At 45.5% G+C, this 25,868-nt stretch overlaps 1 protein-coding gene across 6 annotated transcripts in view; it reads right to left on the bottom strand.

Moving 5' to 3' along the window:
• The window catches only part of kcnh5b (potassium voltage-gated channel, subfamily H (eag-related), member 5b), a 68,498-nt gene that overhangs the window by 5,299 nt on the left and 37,331 nt on the right, over nt 1–25,868 (bottom strand). For all 6 annotated transcript variants that reach the window (XM_062396695.1, XM_062396696.1, XM_062396697.1 and 3 more), the window contains 4 exons: nt 20,714–20,913; nt 20,405–20,464; nt 19,656–19,848; nt 12,503–12,699 (listed from right to left, as the gene is read on the bottom strand). In XM_062396695.1, coding sequence (XP_062252679.1) covers nt 12,503–12,699; nt 19,656–19,848; nt 20,405–20,464; nt 20,714–20,913 — 650 coding nt within the window. The remainder of the gene's footprint in view (nt 1–12,502; nt 12,700–19,655; nt 19,849–20,404; nt 20,465–20,713; nt 20,914–25,868) is intronic.

Genomic DNA, 25,868 nt, shown 5'->3' with positions numbered 1-25,868 from the left:
AGGAGGAAATCTGTTTCCCTCTCTTTCTCCTCCGCTGATGGTTTGTTGTTGGTGCGGCGCTGCTCTCCTCTCTCTCCCCTCTCACTCTCCTCTCTCTCCTCTCTCTCTCCTCTCTCTCTCCTCTCGCTCTCCTCTCTCTCTCCCCTCTCTCTCCTCTCTCTCTCCTCTCTCTCTCCTCTCTCTCCTCTCTCTCTCCTCTCACTCTCCTCTCTCTCCTCTCTCTCTCCTCTCTCTCTCCTCTCTCTCTCCTCTCGCTCTCCTCTCTCTCTCCCCTCTCTCTCCTCTCTCTCTCCTCTCTCTCTCCTCTCTCTCCTCTCTCTCTCCTCTCGCTCTCCTCTCTCTCTCCTCTCTCTCTCCCCTCGCTCCTCTCTCTCTCTCCCCTCTCTCTCCTCTCTCTCTCCCCTCGCTCATTCATCACCGTCCTCGTCCGGCAGGAAGCGGCTGGGTGAAGATGTGGCGGCGGCGGCGGCGGCGTGCAGGGATGACGGAGGAGCCCATCAGAGAGGAGCGTGACTTGTTTGTGTAGCGGGTCACATTCAGATGAACCAGAGGAAACAGAACCGAGGAGACGACTCGGTTCTGATCCTCATTCAGACACGACAAACACATCCAAGATCAAAACATGTTTCATCAACTGAAGTTTAACCTCAAGTTCAAACTTTGAACATGAACTTTTCAGTCCTCGAACAAAGATGAACACCAGGAAAATGAAATATGAAATATGAGCGTCTCTATCTACACAACAGCTGAGGAGCTGCAGTTTCATTTACTTCAACTGGTTTCATCCCATCAAACACTCAGTGATGACGAGTTGAGCTGTCAATCATATCACATGATCTTCATCAGCAGGTCAGAGTTGCCAGTTGTTGATTATTCACAAACATCTGGTTCCTCCACCTCTCTAGTCCCACGGTACAGGAACCGGTCCAGCTGCCTCATAATGAAGGTCAGGCCCTGTGGTCAAAAGCTCCAGAACAACCACTAAGGAGAGGAGTTCACACCAGTAACCACTGGTGAGAGAGCAGCTGCTGAACTGGGAGGAGCTTTAAAACCCTCTCAGGAGGTGGAGAAGTCCAAACCCAGACCGGAGACCAGAGACCAGACACCAGAGACCAGAGACCAGAGACAAGAGACAAGAGACCAGAGACCAGAGACCAGAGACCAGAGACCAGAGACCAGAGACAAGAGTTATGAGACCAGAGACCAGACCAGAGACCAGAGACCAGAGACAAGAGACAAGAGACCAGAGACCAGAGACCAGGGACCAGGGACCAGGGACCAGGGACCAGAGACCAGAGACCAGAGACCAGAGACCAGAGACCAGAGAACAGAGACCAGAGACCAGAGACCAGAGACCAGCGACCAGAGACAATAGACCAGAGACCAGAGACCAGAGACCAGAGACCAGAGACCAGAGACCAGAGACCAGAGACCAGATACCAGAGACCAGAGACCAGAGACCAGAGACCAGAGACAAGAGTTATGAGACCAGAGACCAGACCAGAGACCAGAGACCAGAGACCAGAGACAAGAGACAAGAGACCAGAGACCAGAGACCAGGGACCAGGGACCAGGGACCAGGGACCAGAGACCAGAGACCAGAGACCAGAGACCAGAGACCAGAGACCAGAGACCAGAGACCAGAGACCAGAGAACAGAGACCAGAGACCAGAGACCAGAGACCAGCGACCAGAGACAATAGACCAGAGACCAGAGACCAGAGACCAGAGACCAGAGACCAGAGACCAGAGACCAGAGACCAGCGACCAGAGACCAGAGACCAGAGACCAGAGACCAGAGACAATAGACCAGAGACCAGCGACCAGCGACCAGAGCCCAGAGAACAGAGAACAGAGACCAGAGACCAGAGACCAGAGACAAGAGACAAGGGACCAGGGACCAGGAACCAGAGACCAGAGACCAAAGACCAGAGACCAGAGACCAGAGCCTGGAAACTAGTTCCTTCCTGTCTTAAACAGATGCGTTTCCCCTCCAGTTAATGAAATTAGAGGTTGCTGCAGTGCATGCTGGGCGATAACTTTCCTCGCCATAGCGCTGTAATGAAGGCCAGGTGTGTGTGTGTGTGTGTGTGTGTGTGTATGTGTGTGTGTGTGTTCTTGTTTTTCCTCTGTGACTCATTACCAGGACGATGAGAATCACAAACTGCTAATTCACCTGACTCTGCAGCGGCTCTGATGCAGGACCAGTTCATGTAATTACCAGCAGGGCTGCTGTGGGAGGCGGCTCAGCAGGAAGTGGGAGGCGGCTCAGCACGCCGCCTCCCGACCACACATCTCGCCTGCAGCTGCCGACCGGCCGCCTGTCAAACACACGCAATTATGCAAAGTACTCATAGTAATGAAACATGAGCTGACAGCGGCGGAGGCGTTTGAGTGGATGAAGACACACAAGGCGCTCAGCAGCCGAACGAGAAGGTTCCACGGGATCCACACGCAGCTGCTGGTGCTACTGGGAGTTCAGGGAATTTACAAAATCCACAGACAGGCCGAGAAATCTGAGCATCATCATATGTGAATCTCACAAACGGCTCATCTTCTCAGCTTCATACTTGGCATGTGTGTTTTTAATAGGGCAGCGAAGTACAGTGGGTATTTAGGTGATATTTGTAGATTTGTATGTTCAATATTGCGGGAGGAGGAATCAGCCAGATGGTTTTGAAAAGACGTGCTGATCCCCGTCAAGGCATCAATAGAACATCATCTTCATCCAGAATCTTCATGTAAATCTGTTGCTGAGCGAAAGATGCTGAAGTTTATTATTATCATTACGACACAGACCTGAGACCAAATCAAATAAAATCATCTAGTTTTCATTTTTTTATCCATTTGTGCGCTTGCAGAAATTAGATTTCTCTAATTCATTTTATTCCTTGTATTTAATTTGACTAAACAGAATGAAGGAGCTGCTGCAGGTTCACTCGACTCGTTACCAAAACAACACTTCAGCGCCACATTAGCAGACTTCCCATGATGCAATGTGTCGGTTAGAACTCTCCGGAGAACCGTTGTTTGTGTCGTTAGAAGAAAACAGACAAGATGTAAACACGCTGCGTCTCCAGCACATGAGATGAGTCACGGTCGGGTCTCCGGCAAGGAGGCTGAGCGCAGCAGGTGATTCAGATTCAACCCCCCCCCCCCCCCACACACACACGCATCACAGTGCTCCCCAGAGACCCCCCCCCTCCCCCCATCACACACCCCCCCCCCCACCCTGCAAGAGTCACCATGACAGGTGGAAGTGGAGTAATAACCTCGGAGCTGGCGTGGGAAGTTTAATCCTGGAGGCTGAGTGTGTGTGTGTGTGAGAGTGTGTGTGTGTGTGTGTGTGAACATGCACATGATATGTGTGTGGTTGCACTCAATCCTGCACTTGATTAAATTCTTTTTGTTGAGTTGCAGTTCTTTGTTGCACACACACACACACACACACACACAACACAGACACACACACCAGCAGTCACAGAGATGGATAGATGCAGGATTGGCTCTAACAACAATAGCTGGAGTGAATAAAAAGATCTAAACTGGACCGCAGGCTCTCCAGTGTGTGTGTGTGTGTGTGTGTGTGTGTGTGTGTGTGTGTGTGTGTGTGTGTGTGTTGGATCTGACTATTGACAGTGATCCCGCCTTAAAATGAAATAACGATAATAGTGAGCGACGGGAGGCGACGGTGAGGGAGGAACGTTGCAGCTCTGTTGTGGCAGAAGAAGGAGCTCCAATCATAGAGCTTCTAAAAATAGAAACAACGAGAGAGAGAGAGAGAGAGAGAGAGAGAGAGAGAGAGAGAGAGAGATGGACACGAAACCAGACTGAGAGAGAATTTAAAAGAGACTCTGTGGTTTGTGATCAGTGGAGGTATAAACACACCGTGTCAGTGCTAATCACTGATTATTAAAATGAGGGTTGAGAGCTCTAACACCAGGAACACGTGACACTCTGCAGAAACCAACACACACACAGTCCAGTACACACACATACAGGGTGTAGATCTGTAAAAAATGTCACCGTGATGTGTCATGTGTGAATTAACTCTTCACACGTGTGTCCATTGAACACGTCACATAAATTAAACTGAGGTTATATCGATCAACTTCAAGGCAGCGAAACCAAAACACATTGAAAAAACATACAAATATGTAAAACTATGTAAAACACGTGCCTGTAAACACACGGAGGAAGCTTCCGTGAAATATGACGCACATGAAGCGGCAGCGCAGGACGACTTCCAGCCTTCCATGGATAAAGTCGTAAATCATTAATTCGCTACAGAATATCACGATGTATAATATCCACGATATTATTGACAAACTGCTGCTGCAACCGTGAAATATTAAAAAATAAGAAGGAGCCAAGAAGGAGACGGGAGAAAGAACCGATTCATCAAATCTGACTCGCTGCACTTCTGCACGACCGATCGACCAATCTCCTCATCAACTAATTGTTTTGGCACATGAAGCGAGAGGGAATGCACGAAGACACACACACACACACAAACACACACACAGAGACACACACAGACACACACAGGCGGCCCTTTACTGATGCAGCCTCAGAAAAACGCTGCGTACAGACCAACATGTGGACTTCAGTGTGTCCACTCCTGTTAAGAGCCTGTTAGTTTCATTTCCTGAGATGAGACCCTCGTCTTCCTCTGACTCTGCTCAGAGGAAGATGAGACCCTCGTCTTCCTCTGACTCTGCTCAGAGGAAGATGAGACCCTCGTCTTCCTCTGACTCTGCTCAGTGGAAGATGAGACCCTCGTCTTCCTCTGACTCTGCTCAGATGAAGATGAGACCCTCGTCTTCCTCTGACTCTGCTCAGATGAAGATGAGACCCTCGTCTTCCTCTGACTCTGCTCAGATGAAGATGAGACCCTCGTCTTCCTCTGACTCTGAGGGAACAAGCCATTTTCATTCTCTCTCTTTACTTCAGCTATTCATTATTTACCAGACGGGGGGGGGGGGGGGGGGGGGGGTGAGACTGTGAGCATGGATGACTTGCTCTCCTCTCTGCTGCGCCTCCTCCCTGATGCTCCTGCCGACTCCCTGTGGTCGACACCAACCTCGCTCAAACACACACACACACACACACACACACACACACACAGACAATTAATGGATCCATACACACAGTCACACAAAGACGCTGCTCTAGAGTCACATACATTTATTAAACGCTCACATTCATGCAGAGGTACAGTGAGCTTGTACTGCAGCTTCACCTCATCCAGCTTGAATCAGCTCTTGTTTATTTATACAAATTAACTTTGTGGTTTGAAAATATGGCATCACTGGAGTTTTCTGGTGTTCAGACACTAGAAGAAGCTTTAATTTGAAGAGGTGAGACTCAGCTCTCTACACACAGCTCGTTTCAGGAGCATGCAGCAGGACGTGGCAGCCAAAAAAAAGATCATCAAGGAAAAGCTGCTGGTCAATCGACCAGGGAGTGAAAAAGTCTCCGATATGAACCATAAATAACTCGATGAGATTGTTTCTTCCACTTCCACAGGTTTTTATCGCCTCACTTTTAATGGAAGAGGAGGAGAAAGAGGATGACAGCTCTGGTGTGAGGGAAGAGAGCCACAGTGAACTGACGGAGAGATAATGTTTTCTATAATTTACTTTGACGAGCAACAAAGAGTTCAAAACAAGTTTCCTTGTTATCACACATTTTAGATTGATTTGCTGATTAAAAATATAAAACAGATTGTTGAGAACCTCAGAGTCTGACAAACCCACTTTGTCCCAGTTAGAGCTGCTGAGATCTTCCTGTCTTCAGTTCCTCCGCCTCTAGAATCTGAATTCATCTCATCTAAACTCCTCCAGAGTCTCACTCCTGTTTTCATCCGTTTTCTTTCAGCTCTCTGTTCTTCTCAGGGCAGAGAAATTCAAAAGTGAATAAAAAAATGTATAGATTAATAAAATACAAAGAACTTTGTGATTTCTCCAGAGAGAATTTACTGCACAATCAAATCAGACTCAGAATTTTGATGACAAAGTATAAACGTGGGACACGGCCACAGAGACAAGGAAGCACTGAATTGAGACACATATGAACATCAGGTGTAAGATGAATCAAGATTAAATCATATCTAAATACAGTCAAAAACATATTGTCATGCAAGTGTAAATTGAGTCTTATCTGTTATCTCTCTTTGAAGCTGGAAAGGATTTAAAAATAACTGTTTAAATATCAAATTAACACTTAAAATAATTCATCATTGTAAGTTTCATATATATAAACATCTCTCTCCTTCATAAATGATTTATGACTCTGTTAAATATGTCACTTCATTTGCTCCCCTGCTCTTGTTGTGTTGAAATAATGTTGTTTAGTAAATCAAACACAATATTTGACATCTGGAGACGTCACACAGCAACAACCACTCATCACTGTGGTCGTGTGAGAAGTGTGTGTAGTTGTGTGTCGCCGCCTGTGGACTTCCTGTCCTGTTCCCAAGGATTCGGCCCGAAGCGTCTGTTCAGCCGTCTTTCACCAGGAGCCAGTTCGCTGCAGGTTACATTCTGCATTTCTATTTTTAGAGCCCGGAGAAATGTCGGAGCGAAGCCCGGCTGCCAAACCCGGCTGCAGCCCGTTTTACACCATGTCCACGGAGGACAAGTCCCTCAGGCCCTGGGTCAATGAAGGATGTCCCAGAATGCAGTTAGCACAGGGCTTAGTGTAATAGATACAGAAATAGAGACAATAGAAACAGAAATGTTGTTTTCTGAGATTTAAAAATGTAAAGTCAACACTCTACTGTACGTCTGCATCCTCTGAGAGAGAGAGTGAGTGAGAGTACATCCTGCTGAGGGGAGGGTAATGAGACAGGTAGAAGAAGTGGAGCTGTGTGTGTGTGTGTGTGTGTGTGTGTGTGTGTGTGTGTGTGTTTTCAGAACATGATGTAGATGTTTGTTGTTGTTCTTTGAATACCACACGTCTGCCAATCCGATGACTTTAAGATGAGTTTGTCTCCTCGTTGTTTTTTATTCCAGATGCCAACAAACAAACAAATGATAACCACAATAATAAAGATGATTCCCAGACCTGGTGTGACACACAGTCACTGAGCCGGAGGAGGTTTAACTGGGCTGCGACATTCAAATCCATTTTCTCCATGATGTACAGTGAGTGTCTGCGTGGACGGTAAAAACTTTATTAACGATGGCACAGCTACGCAACGTCTCACATTACAGACAGTCTGATTCTGATGAGTCGGACATCAGAGCCTGTCTAGTGTATTCAAGTACAGGGGGGGAGTAAATGTACTTAGTTACTCTTAAGTTACTCTGACCACATTTGAAAAATGTCCTTTTCCTCCCGTCTGCCTGGTTTTAAAAGAAACTGCCCGAACAGTCTCTGTCCACACGTTTCATTAAGTGGCACACACACCCTGCCTCAGTGTCGGTCACATGAATAATCCAGTGCAGAGCTGGTGAAAGCCTCTCGTCTGCAGGCTGTAGCCCTGAAGTCTTTCCCTCCCGGCACACAAGCTGTCCTGAAACCCACTACAGCAACAACATGACAACACAACAACAGACCAACACAACTCCTGTATACTCGTTCATGAAGGTTTCTGAAACACTGCGAGTCAACTGAAGTTCCTCCTGCTGTGGATTCAGATCCATTTGGGAACGTGTGCGTTCGGATTTCAGTCTCCACACAACTGCTTATTTACTTTATATCACAAACTATAATGTGAACAACTTCGGATAATTATCAAATCATCTATCACTTAAATTCACAGCTCAGATAAGTGATAAAAACTGTTAAATGAGTAGGAAACATATTAGCCTTCAGTCATGGTTGAGTTTGTTTTAGCTCTGATTTTGGTCTCCACCAGCTCCTAAGAGAAACATCTGTCTCTTAATGCTTCACTCTTGTTTGGTGCGTTCATCTGAGTTTGTTGCTGAAGCTTCCTCACGACTGGAATCAACACTGCTGAAGTCAAAGCATAAACTAAATGCACAATAAAACTAAACCTCCGTGGAGCTGCAGAGTGGTTTGTTCTCCGTGGCTCGTTGTTGGGATCACACGGAGCAGCAGGTTGATTCACTGCTACTAGAGAACGTCTGAATCTGTGGCGTTTCAGGTAGTTTATTGGATCCAACACTGAAATGCACAGTCATCATTACAGTGCGTTTCCTCTTCCATGTATTTGCAGCTTCCTGTTTAAATGCTGTTGTCTATCACTTGACCAAGGAAATGATTTGTCCTGCGATGAATCGTCTTTAGCAAGAAACCAGAGTTGGAACTCGGGGATAAAACAGTAAATCTGCACTTTCTCCCCCAGGTGATAAATCTCTGTTAGACGGGTGGGGAGGCGTTCAGCAGCCGGGGGGGGGGGGGGGGGGGAAGTGGTTAAATAACGGACCACGTTAGCAGCACTTACATAATAAGAGCTCTGGTCACTGTGGTTGTGCGACTGTGAAACTCTTCCTGCTGCTGCTTCTCTTCATTCTGTCGACATCTAAACCACTAAATCTGTCCCAGACACCGAGGTGAAGCTCCTGAGGGTGAAGGCGGAGGACTGAAGGTTCTCTCACTCTGTCTCCACCCACTTGAAGCTAACGAGCACAAAAACAAGCCACTCCACAGAGAGGGAGATTCTTCTTCACGTCCAAAGTCCCACCTCTAGTTTACGACTTGTTCTCCAGCGAATCCAAACACAGCTGAACCCACAAATGATGCTTCATCCATCAGTTACACAACATTCAGAGAAATGAATTCATCCTCAGATTCACACGAGGACAACGAGGTCCTCTGGTCAGGTGTCCCTGGTTCAGAAGCGTCTCAGCTCCAGTCACCTGCTCGCTCTCTAACTCGTGGCCCGGGTCTGAGTGATGTGGAGCCTGATAAGTTATATTTCATAGAAGTCGACTCTGTGTGTAAGTTTGAGGAGAGAAACTTCACAGAGCGGTTTGTTTGATAAATATCGTGTCAAAGAAGCAGTTTGAGATTCATCAGGTTCCTCAGACGCTCTTCAGAACTAAACACGTTTTTCTCACTGGTGTACAAAGTTTTACTGGTTTGTTTCGTGGAAGAAAGATGAACGGGTAAATGACAGATGGAGAGTGTTTGTTTTATTATGGAAGTATACCATGTTATTATATTAATTCAATTTCATATTATAATATATAAAAACATTCAAATCGACATAGACTGGGACGACAAATGGGAAAAAAGCAGTGAGATAAAAATTGACCTTGTCTGAGAATAACGACTGATAATTAATATTTATTCCTGATGATTAATGGTTATTATAATTATTATTCTGTGGGCTATTGGGATCATTGTGGTAATGCATTGGATAAATGATTCAGAGGATCAGGTTAACGGCACAGTTTAGGGTTTTAGTTCAACTACAGTCAAGTCATGAAGGACCAATGAAGATCACAGATCTGTATCATCTGGGTTTTTGTTCCTCTTTGCATCCTCACGTGTCCTGTGAGGATAAAACAGCTGACGTGGCTGTAAATCACTCAGAAGCACTGAGCCTCTGTCTGAGAGTCTAGACTGGACCAGTGAGATCGACATAAACAACCGTCTTCACGCTTTATGAATCGAAAGAGAACGAGAGAGGAGCAAGGGTTGCCCCCCCCCCCCCCCCCCCCCCCACGCTGAGGATGTTTGAAGGAGAAGAGAGTCTCATCAGCATGTGCATAATTTAAACTGTGTTTCCGTGTCCAGCTCTCAACTCAAGAGAAAAGCTGAGCCGGCATTAAATGTACAATGCAAACAGAAATAATACAAAGTGCTCTGGAGGGTAGATTTATTCTTTTCTGGGGAACGTGTTCATCTTTTGTTGATCTCGGATGACCTATGAAACTCTGCAGTTTTTAAAACACAACACAAACGTGGAGAAAATGGCACTGACACAACTCTGCAGCAGTGAAGAGACCAGGACCCACAACAGGAGCTAACAGGTGTGAAGTAGGGCTGTGACTCGTCTGCTAACACGGAGGAGACGAGGTCGGTCTCACAACGAGGAGGCTGGAAACCTGAAGCCTCCTCTGGGCGTCCCAGTGAACTGCTCCCTGCAGACCGATGCTGAGCTGCTCCTGTTATTTAGCCTCTTCTCCTCAGAACCACAGAAACACACAGAGCGATTCCACAGCAACACAAACCACCTCTTCTGTAACGGCTAAATCGACACGTCTCGAAAACGGCTTCACACCGAACATTAACCTGATTTATTGCAGGTCTGCCGGTTAGTGTATGTTCTGGTTCTCTGAGGGTTAGGGTTAGGGTTAGGGTTAGGGTTCTCTGACACGAAGGAGAAGAGGCACTCGACAGGACGGAGAGGACGTAATGGATTCTTTTTAAAACCACTGCTTCGGCCTGAGGAGCACCGGACAACTCGCCGTGTGAACAGAGACCAACCATCAGGAATCCTCGGGCGTCAGGGAAGGAAAACGGAGAAAGTCAGGAAGGAATGAAACGAGAGAATTAGAGTCAGATTGGGATCAGAGAGGGAAAGAGAGAGAGGGAAGTGCTGAGCGAGGCAGATTGCACGTCGGCCATTATCAGATGATTGACAGGGCGACTCCTCTCAGAGCTCCTCGGGTTCTGTTTGTTTAAAGAACTGTTCCTGGATCAGGACACGCTGGGATGAAGCAGCTGGCGATGAAGAGTCCTGATGAAGAGTGTTTTGAAACAGGAGGCGTCCTCTCATCGTAATGGTAGTTTTACTTTTTTAACTTGTTTTAAAAACTTCGCTGAGCAGATTTAAACGGGAGCTGCTGCTGTGTAATCATCCTAAATTACACACCGGGGACACAATGGAATGAGCATCCTGTCTCTCGTCTGATGGAGATTTATTCTCTTCCAGAAAAACAGTTCAACTGAACCTGAAGTTTGAGGTTCAGAGGCCTGACTGCCCCCCCCCCCCACCCCCGCCTGTGAAATCTAAACAGAAACCAAACCACTGATTTTCTACAGTTTCTCTTTTTTTAATTGCCTCTTTTCTATTTGCAGGAAATTACCTGTGATAATAAACAAGAACTATGAAGTTTGATGATGATTACAGGGAGAAGTTGAGACAGTTTAACTGAGACGCTTTCATTGAATCCATTTACTCTCAAACTTTAATTGTTGCGTTCACATTTATAACTACAGCTACATGCATGGAAACGTCTCCTCTTCAACAGTGGACCACACATATCTTCTATACCCAATTCTGACCTTTACAACTATTTTAATAATTTTATAATGTTTATTTTTCTTAAATGTGATATTTAGATTTTTGTATCTATGCTTGAATACTGTGTGATGTTCAAATTGCTTTTAATTGTTTCAGTATCGCTTCCGTCTTTTGACTAATTCCTATTGTTTGTCTTCAATTTTCTATTTTTGAAAAGCACCTAGTGACCTTGTTCTGAAAAGTTTATTATTACTTTTATTATTATTAAATAGGAGTATAACTTCCATGTCACATGACACAGTTGTTATTTGAGATGCAGCATTTGTCTCAGATCAGACTCACAGATGATAATAGTCATTAACTCAGCTCTAACATCCCAGTCACAATAAACTTTGAGACAACTTTTCAAACCAGGTCAAACCATTACACACACACACACACACACACACACACACACACACACACACACACACGCACACACACACTGTGAACAACTTCTTACGATGCTGGAACTTAAAGTAAAGAACATCTACCTTCGCAGACTGATGTGGCCAATGGGCACAGCGGGGGGGTGTTCAATCACACGCAGAGGCTCATCAATAAATCATAATCCATAAACAATAGGTTTAAAACTTGCACACAAACAAACACAGCGTCAGTAAACTGCTGCTGAGCGTCAGGACACTTCCTGCCAGTCGAGAGGAACCAGGACATAATGAGGCCACCTGGATCACCTGGATAATTCATCACTTTGAGAAGAAGACCTGTTTAGCTGTGAGAATATGAGGACGAATAAAAATGAGACACTGTCAGGAAGAGGAAACAGCCACAGACGTGTTGGGGGAGAAAAGCAGAAGAAAGGACGAGAGAGGGAAGGAGAGAGAGAATTGGAGGATGAGTCTCATCCGACTCTGAATAAACCGACTTTTAATAAAGGGAGGGAAATGAAAATGAAAAGAATCTCCCTTCTCATTGCCCAGATCAACCCTTCACACCCTGGTCTTAGATTTCCCTCTGGACTCTCAGGCGTCTGTGATAAAGCTCTGCTGGTTGTGACTGACAGCCGGAGCGTCTCAGAGCCGGAGAGGAACATGAAGACGCTCCTGGACGAGTCGTCAAATATCAAAGGTGGAAGGCCGAGGGCGTAAAGTGAAGTTTGACCACCTGACAGAGCTCCAAAAGCCAGATCCTCCTGCTCGCCCCCTGCTGGCCGGCTGCGATAAAGCTCATGAACCCTGTCTCATCCGTGTTAGCAGACGGGACACGGCATGATGAAGCAGGACATGTCTCCTCGGACTGAATGAGATCCAGACGTGTTGGAGTGAAGCTGGAGACTTACCCTCTTGCGCAGGTTGCAGGTGAGGAAGAGGTTGCGGGAGAAGGAGTTGGCGAAGGCCGTGTAGAACTCCAGCACCTTGAGCAGCGCCTCCCTCTTGATGACGTGGAGGTCGCAGTAGGTCAGCGCTCGGACGTTAGCACACGCGTGTGCCAGGGTCGTCTCCTTCCAGAAGACGTCCCCGAACACGTCACCTTTACCTGCGAGGACGGGGGGGACAAGACGAGGACGATCAGAGAGCAACAGAACAAGAGACACGATGACCCGAGACTCGTAAAGTTAAAAGATACATGTCGATATTGGACGAGCAAAATAAATCAGTTTAATGTTAGAGAATCAAATATCAGGAGACATTTGACAGGTGCAGCTTCAGATCAATGGGACTCACAGATAACTTGTGCTTGAGAAGAGGAAAATCTAAAGTGAGTGATGGTTTGACTGGGAACCAAAAAGTCAGGCTGTGCAATGTTATACAAGAATGAACTGAATTAAGAGATTAACATGCGAGTGGATCAGGAGCCGTCCGACAGATCAGAACATGAAAAACCTTTTCTCCTGAACCTTCTCCACATTTCAAACCGTAGAGTCTCTGTGGATCCAGCTCTGAGCTGTGACTCGTCTCAGGTTCTCAGGTTTTCTTTGGGTTTTCTGCTTGTTATAAATGTTTTTGGTCTTTTTCTCTCTCGGCTCAACGAAGGTGGATTTTGCTGCTGATGATATCGACACAGTTCGTTGCTTTTAAAGAAAAATATGATTTAAATTAAATATTTTTTGAATTATTTCTACATAGAGAAGTTGTGGTTTTCTTACGAGGAGATGAATAAACAAAGCTGTGGCGCTGGCAGCACTGACCCTCTCAAGCTTTTCTCTGCTGGCTTCAGCCCAGACGCAGCCACCTGGACACTCGACTCATCAAGTGCCAGAATAAAATCCTCAAGCTAATCACCGACGCGTGTTTTCACTTCGCCTCCTCGGCCACGTCAGCGTTTTCTTCTGATAACAATAGATTTGTTGTTTTAGGAATCAGATTAATAAACAGGAACAAACGTTTCATATGTTATCAAAGCAGAAAGAGACGCTAGACGGACACTGTCTGAAAAACTTGATCGAATTCTACATGTTCAGAACATTTTGTACAAGTAGTAAATGATGCTTCTACATTATTTTCCCTGAAGAGATTCACTCAAAAGTCGATCCGGGCTAATCAGGCCTCAGACCAGCTGACTGAGAGAGGACCTGTCGAGCCACACTGTCCACGAGCCGTCACAACAGACGTACAGCGCTCCAGCGTGCGAGCCACTGGCTCAGATCTCTGCCTCCTTCCCTCCTCCGAGCCCGGGGGGGGGGGCCTTCCACTCCGAACACCCAGCAGCGCCTCAGGCAGCAGGACTCGTCTGGAATGAGCTCCCTGGAGACCTGCAGCTTCTCGCCAATTAGGACGGATGCTGGACTCGGTCACACGGCTGTGTGCAGGCGGAGGTGGCGATGGGGGGGGGGGGGGGTGCACCAACAGTGACACTGCGGTGTTAAACATCACAGCGAGGACTGTTTGGATTAAGTGGGTAGAGGTGGAAACGTTGGTGTCATGACCTCTATCGCCATGTTTCACCTGAAGCTACCGCCCACATGGTTCTGCCTGACTCCTCAGGGGTGTGTGGGGGGGGGGGGGGGGGTGTAGCTGTGAGACGTCCTCTCAGAACACAGCACGTTGTGTTATGTGTTTAATTCTGTTCAGGAGCTTGTTTTGGTTTGACGCCTTCGTCCAGCAGATCGAGATCAAGCCGGTGGAACAGAGAGAATCCAGGAGCACAGCCTCCAGGTGTTCAAACCGGTTCTCAATCAAATCTGAGAATAAATTGAATTTAGCAAACAAAGATTAACGGAATTTACAGTATAAATAACATCATGAGGACATCATTAGAAAATTGTGAATGTTTTTGACTCTGGATTGTTGCTGTTTGTCGTCAATGCTGCAGTTTTGTGTCATGAATCTTTGCTCATGGGTCGTGGAAGCGTCACTTGTGTGAAAAAACCTTTTTGCTGACGACAACACGTGTCAGTGACATCTTCTCGTCTCGATCAACTCACAGTAAACATCCTGACATCTTTTTTGAATGCTCCTGAATCTTGTATCTGCCATCAGCAGAAAAATAAATTGCCCGTGGGCCGGAGTCTGTCCTCGCTCTTCTTTATCTGTCCAGCAGGACGTGGGTCCAGCTGCTGAGGCTTCCAGCTGCTGAGGCTGCTCTGACCTCTCAGGCCAGTATCCTGCAGGCCTGAGTGGCTGCAGACAGTTAAACAGCTGCTGACACTGACATCCAGCAGCATTCAGGCTCCGGATCATAAAACAGAAACTTATATTGACATGTGAAGCATTTCTTATAAATCTGCTTCTACTCTGAGGCTTCAGACCAACGTCCACGTCAGAGCTTCACCAGGGAAAACCTTTCTTTATTTATTTCCATTTCTCGAGATGATTGATGAGTTTTTCTCGGTTTGTTAACTGCAGGAAAAAAACGAAAAACAATAAAGAGGTTTAATTAGGCTCGTTCTGTTCTCGGGGGATTTGCTGAAATGCCCCAAAACGATCAGTATATTAATCACCACCACTTATGCTAATGAGGCCATTAATTAAGATAATGAATGTATTGATCACCACGTTCGACTGTGTCTGGTCCCCTCAACACACGGACAGCACTGATATCAGGAAGGAGGAGGAATTGTTTTAATGATTTCATTTATTTTAGATAAATTTGCAAATGTTTGCAGCTCGGTTCTTTATGAATGTGAAGAATGAGCGTTTATGATCAATTAACGTCAGTTGAACTTGAATTATGAAGAAGAGGACAACAGGTTGAAGAGGAAGTAAACAAGTGTGGAGGAAACTTTTTTAAAAGGTTTTTACTTGACTTGAGATTGTGTAGAATGCTGAAAAATAAATAAACTAAAATGCATTTCTGTTTATTCATCTGAGCTTGTGTTTTAAATCGTACTTCAATGTGTCATATTACTGAGCACCAGTTGCTCTTCTGAGGAGAAACTAGACCAAAACCATAAATTTACTCCAAACAGAACAACTCTTAATTTACCTTTTCCTTTGGATTGTTTTTTGAGTCTTACCGGGATGTTGGTGAGTTAATAGATTCCTCCTCTAATCCTCTGCTCCCTGCTGACGTGTGGCTCACTGGGCCTCGCCATATTGCTGTGTGGATTGAAGGCCAGACTTAAACCCCCTTCTCATAACCGAGCATGAATAATGGATCTAGAAATTAATCAGCTCATCGCTTCGGCGAAACAAAGAACGAGGGCGAGGGAATCTTCCTCGGACCGAGAGCAGAGGAGAAACCATCAATATATCACCACGACCAAAGTCTGTTTATTCAGCTGCTCTCTCGCTCCTGAAGGTCCAGATAATAAGAGAGGAGCAGATCTGCCTATAATGATAATAAATGATAACAATAAACTGTTTGTATATTTGTTATTTTCTCCTTTGGAACCTTTTATCATCTCTTAAAAGAAAACACACAACATGATGCCAACGTGATGGTTCTGGAAACATTTCCACTTTAACAACGAGCTCCACCAATCAGAGACATCGCCACGACACCTGAGGATTGTGGGTAGTGTAACATTTCTCCTTGAAATTTCGAATAAAACACAAATTTCGTAAAACGCACACATGACATCCCTCTATCACAATCCCATGGCCTGTGGTGAGTCGACCTCGGATGGTTAAAACATTACGTGGACGATGGGAAATTAGAGCGTTATTAGTTACGAGTAATTACCGCCACAGTATTGCCTTGTTACTGTGGGACAAGTGTTGTGTTTACGTTCTTGTGTGTGCGTGTGTGTGTGTGTGTGTGTGTGTTTTTGCTCGTCCATGCTTGTATATGTGAGATGTCAAAGTGTGTGATACCCGAGAGAAAACTCATTTCACAGCCCGTCACCTGAAAGTGAAGAGTCATAACAAACAAACACACTGATATTCATATCTGCACCTTTGTTGCTCGAGTGTGTGTTGTCAGTGTGTATCAGTGTGTGTCAGTGTGTGTCAGTGTGTATAAGTGTGTGTCAGTGTGTGTCAGTGTGTGTCAGTGTGTGTCAGTGTGTGTTTGTGCACCTGATGCCAGTGGACACTAATGAGAGCAGCCTGTAGGAGCCTCCGGAGGCCGCCTCACTGCTCAGCCCTGGGAAATCAGAGGCTTTAAAAACCAACACTAACCCCCTTCCTCCTCCTCCTCCTCCTCCTCCTCCTCCTCTTCATCTCTTTCCCGCCGTCCTCTTCTCACTTTGCCTCATTTTCTCAATCTTTTTAATCTTCAGAAAATTCTCTCTATCGCTTCCTATCCTAACCTTTCCACCCCCCCTTGTTTTCCAATTAAACTGCTCCTTCCTCTTCATCCTTCCTTCCTTCATCCTTTCCTCATCTCCTTCTCTTGCACATTACCTCTCTCTGTCCACGTTCCTCTCTTCCATCTCTGCTCAGCCATCAGCTTCCTCACCTTTTCTTCTGCCTCCATCTGCTCCAATTTCCATTCATCCGTCTCTTTGACTCTCCTTCGTCTCATTTCTACATCAACCCTCTTCTCTTCCTCCTGCCTCTCATGTTCCTCCTCTCCTTCTCCCACAGTATCTGTTCTCTTGTGCCTGTTCCCAGCCTCTCCTGCTGGGAGCTGAAAACAGAAGAAGATCACTGGAGCAGGTAAGAATCCCCAAAAATCTCTCATGCGCTCTAATCCTCTTGTCCTCCTCCCCTGATCTGTCCATTCCCCACAGTGCTCAGCTGCTGCAAACTGTGCACGTGTGTGTTGAGATGGAAATATTACCAAACATGTACGAGTGTGTAGCAGGTGTTAACTGCAGGTTTAAAGGGAAAATGTGAATTTTTAAAGTCACGGTCTCTCAAACGTGTTACATGAACACACATGAACCTGTGAGTTTTTAGACTTAAACGTCATTTGGCTCAAATGCAGAAGAAAAAGGACAAATATCCAAACGCCCGTTAGCTGAGGTTAATATTCATTCAGGTTAAAGTGCTGAGAGCAAGTCGAGGGAAGGAGGAAGTTCTCTCATGTCGAGCTGAAGAGGAGCTGCCTCGAGGAAACTGCAGAAACAAGAGGGAACCGAGTGCAGACGTGTTGGAACAATATTCTACTGGGTGATAAGAATCCTGTCCGTCTCTCCACGGCCACAGAAGCTGCTGATTAGAGTCCTGGATGAGATGAAGCAGTTTGATGAAGACTGTTCTAAGCCTCGGCGACTAATGAGGTTAAAGAAGAAGAAGCTTCGTCTCCCCCCCCCCCCCCACACACTGTCTCTTCCACTTCTCAGCTTCCTGTCACTTCTAAACAACATGTCTTCCCTTTTCTCCTCTTGCTCAAAACCCCCTCTGTTATTTCTGTTGAGTTTCATCTCTTTAATGTCTTTTTCCTCTGCTGCCTCCTGGTTTCTTATTTTAACTGCTGCAGCAGCTCCTCCTCGGTTTCTGCTGCAGTGGATCTGTGACATCACGGATCACCATCTCCGTCCTGAGACCACATCGCCCTCACGGCTGCAACATGGAGTCTACACAGATTCCATTTACAGATAGAGAAGAAGCTGACTGGTATTTGATTATTAAAAATATGCATCATTGGAGGTTTCCAGCTCATTTCCTGAACATGGATTTACTGAAATGTATAAATATAGATATACAAGTTGCTAACATTCTGCAGGAAACGGTTTCTCTTCTCGATCGAGGAAACCAGGAGGTGGAAATAGTTTTTATACATGGAGTTTGTGTTGTGATGAGGAGATGATGTAGAAAAAGTTCTTGATGATTCTCTCTCTGCACGACTCTGTTGTCGAGTCAAACATGTTTTTAACACAATCTCACAACTTTACAGACGATGTTAACAAAACCGTTAAAACCAGTTTTCAAAGTATTCACGTCGTCATAAAATCAGTGGTTGTCAGGTCGACTTACTTTGTTGTCGGTCTGTAATGACTCGTGTGTGTTTGTCTAAATCTTAACGACTCCCATTGGCGCCCCCCCCCCCCCCCGTTTCACATGATCATCTCTCTCTGTGTAAGCGCTCTTCAGGGGCCTGATGAAGACGCTTCTCTCTGTGCTCGTCTCAATAAAAAGCTGCTTCTCACAAATCATCCCCGTGAGCGTCTTCTCCTCCTCGTGCACGTTAAGGACGAGGCTGCAGAGGGCGACCCACGAGGACGGTGTGTGTTCGATGCCTGAAAGTCAGACACGACGTAACACTGTCCTCGTGTGACTCGGTGTTCAAGTTCACACGTCCCCTCGGTTCTCTGTGGAATAATTATGTCTTCAAAACTCAAGCATTAGAATATTAGAACTGCAGCTCTGTGCTCACAGGAGAGTTCCATATGATTTCTCCCTGAAACCCACTGACTGCTGGTTTTTATAAAGATGAAAACAATGTCTTTTCTCCTCTTCTTCACTGTCACCTGTTCTTAAGGCTGTGTCTGAACCCAGGGGGGGGGCTGGTTTGAAAGCGAGGACTGGTCCGCTGCTGTGCTGAGGCAGTGGAAAGGGAATGTGAAGTCAGTGGTGCAGAGTTTCACTGTTTAAGGCTGAATTATCAAGAAAGAGATAAGATGCTCCAGAGGTGGAAGAACAACGCTTGCACACTCCTGTTGTTACACACAAACACACACACACACGTACACACTGTGCTCAAAGTGATACACAACACCGTTTCCTCTGCAGAGAAGAGTTCTCTCCACCTGGTGAATCCACAACACTGTAACTCACCTGGAGTTTAGAGACACGAGGAGATGGATCTCAGTTTATTGCCGGGACCAGAAAACCCTTTCTAGCCGTGTGCCTGACGTATCAACCATTTTTACTCACTTTGAAACTAACACAAGTTGAGTTGGACTCATGTGCTGTTTCTCAGATCAATGGTAAAGAGCCCTCTGTGTTGGAAAGCTGGTGAAAGTCTTCCTCCGCATTAAATCCACAATACGGCTGCAGTTGGTTTTTGTTCATAAATGGTCGGAAAGAAACATCATCATAAAAACCAGGACGTCTTCAAACGTCTTTAAAAAAGCTTTGAATCCACGTCTGAGTGTCATTCAAACCCAAAGTTGTGTTTTAGGAGTTTCATTCTCACGTCTGATGAAGGACATGAACTCGTACCTAAGATGGCGATGACCTCGTCGTCCTGGATGACCTCCAGCGACCCGGACACCACGAAGCACAGCGTGTCCACGCTCTCCCCGGCGTGGAAGATCAGGTCTCCGGGGGCGCAGTGGATGGTCTGGAACTCCACGGCCAGCGAGCGCAGGCAGCCGTCGCTGGCCAATCGGAACGCTGGATGTTCGTTGAACACCTGAAGAAGAAGGAGGATGGTTGAGACTCTGGAGTTCGGCTGTTTCCTCCACGTCAGACGTTAGAGAGGAGGAGGCTGAACTCTCTGTGTCTCTCTCTTTGTCGGATGGACACGATCACGACGGTTTCAATTAACAGGATTTTTCACTATATCAGAATATATATTGGGATGCGTATACTTCTACTCGTAATAAAGTACTTATAGACGGTAATATTGCTGCTTTTACTTTTAGTTATTTCCTCCATCAGTGCAATACAATTAAAGCTGAACAATAAACACAGAAAGAACCTCACAAACCTTTTTCTTCCATTTTCTATCGTTAGTTTATTACTTTTAATCATCAAACTCACTTAAAAGATAATAGGACTCGTTAAGGTTCTATTTTAAATGTTACACGTGACTTTGATGTTTATCTGTTTTCTTGCCCCAAGTTAATTTAGCTTTATTTTTCTACATATATATATATATATATATATATATATATATATACATATTTATTGTTACTAATATAATCTATTTTTTAACAACAGATGAAGTGTAACAGGAGTTTATTCACCTTCCTGTTGAGATGGACACAGATGTCGGCTCGCATGTCCTTGGGACAAATGGACAAGACCTGGAGAAGAGACAAGAGGGGGGGGGGGTCACAATTAAATGCAAATCCAAGTCCCACTGATCGGTTTTGAGTGATATGATATAATATCATACACATGTTCTATCTCTGCTGCAGTCTATGAGGGTCACAGGTTCACAACACAGCAGTTCTGAGGGTAAATTATCTAAAACCAGTTTGAGAGACTGGTGACTGGTTGTGAGGCTTCACCAGCATCTCCAACTGGTCTCACGTGACCTGGCGACCTCTCACCTTCTCCGTGTCGATGCCCTTGGACATGGACCAGGTGGAGACGATGTAGTCCATGACGCGCTCGCTCAGGCCCGTGGGAACCTGGTAGAGCTTCAGGAAGTCCCGCACGTTGTTCAGCATCTCGTGGTAGCGGTTGGTGTTGGCGTACATCTGCTGGAAGATGGTGGTCACGTTCCCAAAGATGGTGGCGTAGAGCAGGGCTACAGGCAGAGACAGGGGGGGGGGGGGGGGGGATTTAATATAACCATGGGAGGGCACACACACACATACACACACACACACACACACACAAACACACACTCTGGAGCCACAACTCTAATTAGTTTTTATGGCAATTTCTTTCTTTGTCGTTTTGCTTTACTAATTTTTTTTTCTACTCGACCTCAGGTTCTCTTTAAATTAGTTCCTTAAATTAAACTTGAAGAAACACACACACACACACACACACACACACACACACACATATTGTTAATCTTCCTTAAATAAAATTCTGCTTTGTGGAAACTAATTGTTTGGATCCAATAAATAATCAATCAGTAAAAACACTTAAGAGTCAGAACTCTAGACGGAAAGTCATGGATTCACTTTACAAAATGCACAGTTTAAAAATCTTAATCATGATTTACAACATCTGATACACATCTTGATAACACACAAAACTTTATTTGTCTGTTTAAATGCATGTAAATAGATGTTTCCACAGTCTGGGCAGTAAAGTAATATACCTTTAAAACCACAAACTTCATATCGACAGCAACAACCACGACTGCAGCTAGTGAAACAGAATCAAAACAGAGTGACAGGAGATCAAATCCCTTCACGAAGCTTCACCACATGAAACCACTTCTACTTTCACTACATCTGGATGTTGTTGGGCTCTGCACCAAGTTGCACACACTCACACATCAGCCCCTTAGACCAGCTGGACTTCTTTAAACAAGATCCGTGAATCATTCTCTGAACAATCCATGGAACTGCTGGACAGTCTCACAATGGAAGAGAAAGTGAAAAGAACTGTGGAGCTGCACCAAACCTTAATGAGTTCCTCCACTGAAAATAGAACAACAACAAACAAACGCAGATGAACACACAACCTCACTGTGGCCAAACAGCTAGAAGGTTCTTGGTTTGAATCCCAGTTAGGTTTAAAGACTTTAACTGATGCCCCTGCAGCTGAGGTTGACCCCACGACCCCTGACAGGATGAGCACTGTGGATGAGAGATGGATGTGTTGTGTTGTAAAGGTGGAAACTGTTCCAGGAGGAGGAAGGCAGACATTGTTCAAGCAGCCGTTATGGAGGATTTCTATAAAACCAGTAGTTATGATGTGTGCTGACAGGTGAGAGGTGAGTTAACGACTGGTTTTACTGCGTCGGTGAAAACTAAAAGCCATCGAGCTTCGTCTTCATCCTCTTCCTCTTCCTCTTCCTCCCTCTGCCGCTGCTTCTGTTTCCATAGAGACCTCACTCGAAATAGTTCTCCCTCTTTTAACCCCAAACCGCCTCCTCCTCCTCCTCCTCCTCCTCCTCCTCCTCCTCCTCCTCCTGCTGCCAGCCAATAAATATGACAAAAGAAAGGGGAGAAGAAGAAGCAGGTTTAAATGGGATGTGATGACGCTACACAAGCAGCACAATCAGTGCGTCCAGGGAGAAGGAGGCCGAGGGACCGACAGCGGCAGAGAGCGACTGCCTGTTGGAGATAAAGTGTTTTTTACGAGAAGGAGAAAAAAGAAAAGCCAAAGAAGAAGAAGCAGAAAGACACAGAAGCTGTTTTCTAAAGCTCAGAGCGAACGTGTCGCGTAAATATAAGATATAGAAAATAAGAGTGAAGCAGAACACAAAGAGGAGAGAGTGTGTGTCTGTAACACACAGTAAACAACAGGAGGGAGGAGGTGTGGAGATAAACCCTGTTCCACTTTAGTTCCTGCAGATTTCAGCTGGAGCTGAGATCTGAACCCCAGGCTCCTGATTGGACGAGTGGACGGTCAGTGACACCACCGAGGACGTGAAGAGGTTCAATTAAACTCTGTGAGAGTCAGCCCCCCCCCCCCCCCCAAACGGGTGAAGTGTGGACTTTTCTCTGGAACCCCCCCCGAGGAGAAGAAACAAACTACAAACTGAAAACTACACTTGTGTTTACACTGAGCGGACATGTCTGATCGGAAAACCTAGTGTGATGGTGAAATGTAAAAAGTCAGGTGTAGACCAGGGACGAGTCATTGAACAGGACCAGTCAACCCAGTAGAGAATCAATCATTACACACAGGTTCTCTGAGCTATAAATCAAAACCACGGGATCCTTAAAGAACAAACATTAATCTGCACCAGCCGTTGAAAACACTCTCCAGGACCCATAAGGATCCGAACCCCTCATTCACAGGAGTCAGGCAGCAGGTCGTCCTCTCACGACTCTGTTTGACATCTCGTCTGTCCCCCCTGGTTCTGGGTATTTAAATGTGTCTCTGTTGTCCTGCCTCTGGTGGCCACAGTGAGACGGGCTGCACTGGGAGGAGGATGGTGAGGATGAGGAGCAGATGAAGAGCTTGATCTCCTCGTGTCTATCAGCTGACGGAGGAGCCGGAGGGACGGAGTGACGCTGATCAACTGGAGAGAAAGTTCGTCTCCGAATCGACTGAGACACTGAAAAGGAAAACACATCAGAACCAGCGCTTGGTTTGTTTTGGCCCTCGACACTGAACTGATGAATCTGTTTCCTACGTTTCTCTATTCAGATGTTGTTGTCTCTTTACGAACCTGAATTCAAACTAATAGTTTAATTCTTATTTCAACATCTAGAAGCGATTTGGTGAAAATCTGATGTCACCAGAAACTGTTGATCCTTTTAAAAAAGACAGAGTTTGAATCTGTAAACAGTCGTATAACTTCTGATTGGTCCCTTCAGCTCCTCTCTCAGTTGAATTATATATATTTAAATATATATGGGTTCTCATTTACATATATATATAAATATATATCTGGAAGAAACGATTCGCCTCCTTTATTTATGAGATCGTCAAAAGGAGACGGAGCTGGATGATGAAATATTTCTACAAGAGGTAAAAACAGCAAATGTCACTCAGCCGGGGTCAAACTAAGAACAAGTGTTTCTCAGTGTGTGTGTGTGTGTGTGTGTGTTTGTGTGTGTGTGAGAGACTAATCAGGAGAGATCAGAGGCCGTGCACCTCGTGTGTATTTTCTCCTCCTGTGGGTCTGGGTCGATCTGCCCGAGGAGCTCAGGATGATTTGTCACAGCGAATGAACGTGAGCGACAGAAATCTGTCAGTGCAGCAGGACGACGCAGAGTCAGCGCCTGGAGCCCAGAAGACATTCAGCACAACACTTCTACACGAGACGACAACCAGCACACACACACACACACACAGACACACTCAAACCCAGATGTAAAGACAGAGGCACAGAGAACCCTCCACAAACATAAATCAATAAATCTAAGTCTGAATTTGCTCGTATCAACATTAAAATAATAAGTTTGATAATATATGATCTGTGGATTCCTCAGAATGAGATGGAACTGGGCTCCAGTAGCGTCTTCAAGGCTTATTCTGGTTTTTAATGGAAACTGGAGAGTGTCCAGTCCGTCCTGTGTCATAAGGTTCTCGTCTCCAAGGAGGTGGCAGCCATCATTCTGACCATATGATCTACAGTCATGATTGGACCTGTATGAGCTTCACGTCCTGTTTGTCGTCCAATAGGATGCAGGGATCAAGGGTGAAGATATTTTCTGACTTCTTCATGTTGTAGGTGATTTTGTGAAATATGATTTTTTGGATGAAAACCATTTGAAACCACTGTCTGAAAAAACCCTGAAAACATCAGTGATACAAAATAAACAAAAACAGCAACACAAGCTGGAGGGGGACGGAGACGGGACGTTCAGAAGACACCAGCGTCCCATCGAGCTCGGTCCACTTGCTGCTCAGTGAGCCAGGACTCAGTGTCAACACACTACACACCGAGGGGACGCACAATCCACCAGGCGACAGCATCCGACCCACAAACCCCCTGGAACCAAGAAGAGCTGAGGTTCAAATCTGTCCCACGAGCGCTCATTGTGCATCAAGCGTTCTCTGGGTGAGTTCAACATTCAGGCTGATGTCTCCAAATACATATTGACTGAACCCCCCCCCCCCCCTCCAGCCACCACAGCAAGCATTTGTGTAATTGTGAATCTCATTCAGTTAATAAGGTTTTTTATTTTCCCCAGTAATTCTCCAATGTGCCGTTGTTTACTCCTCATCAGGTCGACTTAATAAACGACTTACTGCCGTGTCAAAGTCATAATGGGTTTTAGAGAGAGAATGTGGATCATAATTATTTTTGAAGCTTTCCTGATTTGTTTCCCTCAACTTCAAAAGCTCAACGTAGTTTGTTTGAATGATGAATGTTTTGTGGTCATGGAGAAACGGTCGTTTAGCTTCACAGGTTCGATGCTGCAGATCGATGCCGTGACAAATAGATTCATTCCAGAGTAAATACGTTTCTACGTTTCAAAGCACTGATATAAAAAAACTGATCTGAGGCCAAATGAAGGCAGGATTTAAAAAAATGACAAATATAATATAAGCAATCTTCTTTCTTTCTCCTGTGTTATTATCTGACACCTTCATTAATCTGTTTTTCATGTGATTATGATGATTTACAGCAAACAGGCTTTCTGAAGGAAAGACTTGTAAAGCTCTGCAGGACGTCTGCAGGCGAACCAGGAGGGGGAGAAGGTGGAGGAGGTGGTGGAGGAGAGGGTGCGGAGGAGGAGGAGGAGAGGAAGAAGAGGAGGAATAGAGGAAGGAGAAGATGAAGGACAAGGAGGGGGAGAGGACAAAAATGAAGACAAATAAGGGGACAAAGAAGAAAAGGAAAAATGAAAAGAAGTAGAAGAGGAATAGAAAAGACAAAGAAGAAGAACAGAAGAGAGGAAGACGAGAAGGAGACAAAGAAGAAGAAGAAGAAGAAGAGGAAGAAAGGAAAGAAGAAGAAAGGAAAGAAGAAGAAGAGGAGGAGGAAAAGGAGGGGTAGAAAAGACAAAGGAGGAGAGGAGAAGAGGAAACCTTGATTCCTGGCACAGACTGTATTTTAAACAGAGGATTCTCTTTTCAGTTTTTCTCCTGTTTCACTGAATAAATCCTCAGAATGAAAAC

Source organism: Platichthys flesus, chromosome 10, assembly GCF_949316205.1.
Source record: "Platichthys flesus chromosome 10, fPlaFle2.1, whole genome shotgun sequence".
Taxonomy (NCBI): Eukaryota; Metazoa; Chordata; class Actinopteri; order Pleuronectiformes; family Pleuronectidae; genus Platichthys; species Platichthys flesus.
Note: the sequence above shows the minus strand (reverse complement) of the source record. Positions and strands in the feature narration are given on the sequence as shown.